This window comes from Primulina tabacum, chromosome 7 (genome assembly GCF_025594145.1).
Source record: "Primulina tabacum isolate GXHZ01 chromosome 7, ASM2559414v2, whole genome shotgun sequence".
NCBI classification, from domain to species: domain Eukaryota; kingdom Viridiplantae; phylum Streptophyta; class Magnoliopsida; order Lamiales; family Gesneriaceae; genus Primulina; species Primulina tabacum.
The window spans coordinates 25215959-25220771 of record NC_134556.1 but is presented as its reverse complement, the minus strand read 5'-3'; the positions used below and the strand labels follow the sequence as shown (position 1 = coordinate 25220771).

At 40.0% G+C, this 4813-nt stretch overlaps 1 protein-coding gene across 1 annotated transcript; it reads right to left on the bottom strand.

The window, feature by feature from the left end:
* Window positions 1-721: 721 nt before the first annotated feature.
* Window positions 722-4030, bottom strand: LOC142550623 (uncharacterized). Its single transcript, XM_075659698.1, has 8 exons — window positions 3870-4030; window positions 3278-3796; window positions 2882-2933; window positions 2548-2679; window positions 2059-2202; window positions 1937-1958; window positions 1432-1842; window positions 722-1284 (listed from the first exon to the last, which is right to left on the bottom strand). The coding sequence occupies exons 1-8, from the start codon at window positions 4028-4030 to the stop codon at window positions 722-724; spliced, it is 2004 nt and encodes a 667-aa protein (XP_075515813.1).
* Window positions 4031-4813: the final 783 nt, after the last annotated feature.

Genomic DNA, 4813 nt, shown 5'->3' with positions numbered 1-4813 from the left:
TACACGAACTAGCGCCGCGGCGCTTAACTCTCGGCCTTTCAGCGCCGCGGCGCTGAGTGTCTAGCACCGCGGCGCTAGATCTTCGCATGTTAGCGCTGCAGCACTTCTTTATTAGCGCATAGGCTCTTTCTTCTCGACACCTAAGCGCTGCGGCTCTTATAGTGTAGCACCTAAGCGCTATTCTTGCGCAAATTTTGTCCAATTGAGTCTTTCCACGCCTCGTTTCAACTCGTACCTACATAAAAAAAACACATAAATCAGTGTCTAATCTTCACATGCCAAATTAAATAAACTAAGAAAACGTAATTGCAATTATACTACTGAAAATAAAATAACTAAGGCACTGGTTGGGTTGCCTCCCAACAAGCGCTTGGTTTAACGTCGCCAGTCCGACTGTCACTGCACTGTTTACTTCGGTTCGCTCAAATTGACAATGTTGATATTCCTTACTTCGGTTCCCATAGTAAGGCTTAACCCGCTGTCCGTTCACCTTGAAAGTTCTTCCATCACTGCACCTCAGCTCGATAGCTCCATGAGGATACACTGTTTCCACAACAAATGGCCCTGACCAATGCGACTTCAGCTTACCAGGAAACAACTTCAGACGGGAATTGAATAATAGTACTTGTTGTCCCGGTTTGAGCTCCCTTCGTACAATGATTTTGTCATGCCACTTCTTGGTCTGCTCTTTGTAGATCTTGGCATTCTCATATGCGTCATTTCAGAATTCCTCCATTTCATTGAGCTGCAATTTTCTGACATCGCCAGATGCTTTCAAGTCAAAGTTCAACTTCTTAACTGCCCAGAATACTCCGTGCTCCAATTCCAGCGGCAAGTGGCATGCTTTCCCAAGTACGAGCCTATAGAGAGACATCCCAATAGGTGTTTTTAATGCGGTTCGGTATGACCATAGTGCATCATCCAACTTGAGTTCCCAATCCTTCCGGTTAATGTTGACTGTCTTCTCCAATATTTGTTTAATTTTCCGGTTGGATATTTCAGCTTGTCTATTCGATTGAGGGTGATACACTAGTGCCACTTTATGCTTCACACTGTATTTAGCCAAAAGTGAGTGGAAAATTTTATTGCAAAAATGTGTACCTTCATCACTTATGATGGTCCTTGGTGTCCCAAACATGGTGAAGATGTTCTTATGCACGAATTTAGCGACAACACGAGAATCATTAGTATTGGTGGCAATTGATTCCACCCATTTCGAAACATAGTTCACAGCTACTAAGATATAAGAGTGACCAAAAGAAGGGGGAAAGGGTCCCATGAAATCTATTCCCCAAACGTCAAAAAGTTCCACTTCCAAAATATTTTTCAGTGGTAGTTCGTGACGCCTAGATATGTTTCCTAACCTCTGGCATCTATCACATGATTTTACTAAGGTATAACTATCTTTAAACATACTAGGCCAATAGAAACCAGATTGCAATACCTTAGCCGCTATTCGTATTGCTCCAAAATGTCCACCATAAGGTGACGAATGACATTTCTCCAGAATTTGGTGTGCTTCGACAACATCCACGCATCTCCTAATAAATTGGTCGACGCATCTCTTATATACAAATGGATCATCCCACAAGAAGAACTTGACATCATGAAAAAACTTCTTTTTCTGATGATGGCTCAAATCTGGAGGAAGGGTACCACAAGACAAAAAATTTGCAATATCAGCAAACCAAGGAAGTACAGAGTTTACCTCGAAGAGTTGCTCATCCGGAAATGTTTCTTGTATAGCACCATCTTCTTTCTTCTCCTCTAGTTCAAGTTTCGACAAGTGGTCAGCCACTTGATTCTCACTTTCTTTCTTATCTTTGACCTCGAAGTCAAATTCTTGTAGTAGCAAAATCCACCTTATCAAGCGTGGTTTTGCATCCTTCTTGGCGAATAGGTAGCGAATAGCTGCATGGTCAGTAAAAACAACTACCTTCGTGCCAATCAAATAGGGCCTGAATTTGTCGAAAGCAAACACTACTGCAAGCATTCCTTCTCAGTCATAGTGTAGTTTTGCTGTGTGGCATCCATTGTGCAGCTTGCGTAGTAAATTGCCCTAAACATCTTTTCCCTTCTTTGGCCTAAGATAGTGCCCACTGCATAATCACTTGCATTACACATCAGCTCAAAGGGCTCCTTCCAGTCCGGTTCTATCATAATTGGTGCAATCACTAAGGCCTTCTTGATCTTCTCAAATGCCTGTAAACATTCATCATCAAATATGAAAGTAGACTCTTTTTCAAGTAAATTACACAAGGGTTTAATGATCTTAGAAAAATATTTAATAAATATGCGATAAAACCCTGCATGTCCTAGGAAGCTCCTTATTCCTTTGATGTTCTTTGGTGGGGGAAGTTTTTCGATTGCAACCACCTTGGCTCTATCTACCTCTAATCTCCTAGAAGACACTTTATGTCCAAGAACAATACCCTCTTGAACCATAAAGTACATTTCTCCTAGTTAAGAACTAAGTTCTTTTCCTGGCATCTCTGCAAAACAAGGGATAAGTTATGTAAACAATGCATCAAACAAAGAACCAAATACCGAAAAGTCATCCATGAAGACTTCCATTCCTCTAAAGAGTGGCAGGTGCATTGCATAGCCCAAAAGGCATTCTCCTAAAAGCGAACTTGCCATAGGGACACGTGAAAGTAGTCTTCTCCTGATCTTCTGGCGCTATAGCAATTTGGTTATAACCTGAATAACCATCTAAAAAACAGTAATGACAATAACCAGCAAGTCTATCAAGCATTTGATTAATAAAAGGCAGTGGAAAATGATCTTTACTTGTGGAATTGTTTAACTTTCTATAATCAATACATACTCGCCAACCAGTTACAGTACGAGTAGATATTAGTTCATCATTTTCATTTCTAACCACAGTTATTCCACCTTTTTTGGGTACAACTTGCACAAGAGACACCCAACTACTGTTAGAAATAGCATAAATTACACCAGCATTTAAAAATTTCAATACCTCATTTTTTACAACATCCTTCATCGCTGGATTCAACCTCCTCTGATGATCCACATAAGGAGTATACGACTCCTCCATCAAAATTTTATGCAAGCATATAGTGGGTCTAATTCCCCTAATATCATAAATCGATCATCCTAAATCATTTTTAAATTTCCTCAATACTCTCAATAATTTATCTTTTTCATTACAAGTAAGAGTGGAAGAGATGATTACCGGATATATCGACTTTTCACCTAAAAATGCATAGCAAAGGTGGCTTGGCAGTTCCTTCAAATCAGGGGAAGGAGGTATTACCTTTGTTGCTCATGTACCTCCAATTCTTCAAGCGGTGCATCCGTTTTTCTCTCTTTCTTTGATTCATCAAGAGCCACAAGTTGCTCTTTCACTTCCCAATCATCTTCATCAACAGTTCCTGCAGCCCCTATAAAACAGATCTCCAAAGGGTCCCTAGTTCTTGCACAATCAAGAGACATACATGAGTATATAACATCGATGCTTTTACAAGTACTTACCTCATTTGAGCTCTTCATGGCATGATAGATGTTAAAAATGATAGCTTCTCCACCAACTCTCAAGGTGAGTTCACCCTTATGAACATCTATCAATGCCCTTCCTGCCGCCAGGAAAGGTCTCCCAAAGATTAATGGGGTATCATGATCCTCCTCCATATATAAAATCACAAAATCAGGAGGAAAAATAAATTTATCCACTTTTACCAGTACATCTTCAACGATCTCACGTGGATATGTGAGACTTCTGTCTGCAAGCTGTAGTGTGATAGTGGTTGGTTTAACCTCTATAAGCTCCAATTCCCTGTAAATAGAAAATAGCATCAAATTAATACTTGCTCTAAAATCACATAAAGCTCTACTACATTTAGAACCACCAATAAAGCAAGGAATAGTAAAATCCCTGGATATTTAATTTTTGTGGTAGCTTCTTTTGCAGAATAGCGCTACACTCTTCAGTCAGCTTCACAGTCTTGAACTCCTGCAGCTTCATCATCTTACACATCACATCTTTAATAAATTTTGCATAATTCGGCATTTGCTCTAAAGCGTCAGCAAATGGTATGTTGATGTGTATCTTCTTAAAAATCTCTAAGAACTTTGCAAACTGATCATCCAAGTTCTTCTTTTTGAACCTCTGGTTTATGGAAGGGTCGGCTTAAATACTGGAGGTTGTTCAACTTCAACTTCGACCTTGGACTCCTCAGTTTTATTTTCTTTTCTATCCTCAAACTCGCCCTCTTCAACAGTCTTCTTCTTGTCTATTTTCTCCGTGGACTTTTGCACCCCCAATTCTTTTCCACTTCTCAAAGTGACTGTCTTGCACTGCTCTTTTGGATTAACTTCTGTGTTACTAGGAAATTGACCCCTGTTCTGATCCCTCAAAGCATTGACCAACTGTCCAATTTGCGTCTCCAAAGATTTCATTGTCGCACCCATATTTCCCATGTGAGTCTCCATATTTTCAATACGAGACTCGTTCCTTGCCATCTTTTTTCAAGATTCAGCAACAAACGTTCCCACTAAATCCTCAAATGAAGGCTTTCCTTCCCCCTTTGATGTATTGAACCCCGATGGAGGATTTAACACATTTTTATTATTCGTATATGAAAAGTTTTCATGATTTCTTAAACCAGGATGATAAGTGTTAGGGGGAAGGTTACCTCGATATCCTCCGAAGCCACCAAAGTTCCTATTGTTGATGTATTGTTCTTCTTCAGGAAGAGCTGGTTCTTCAACAACAGACAATGGACTCTCAGTTTCTTATGTGCTCACCTTATTCATAGCTGCAATTTGAGTGGTCAATGCAGATACCTGAGCA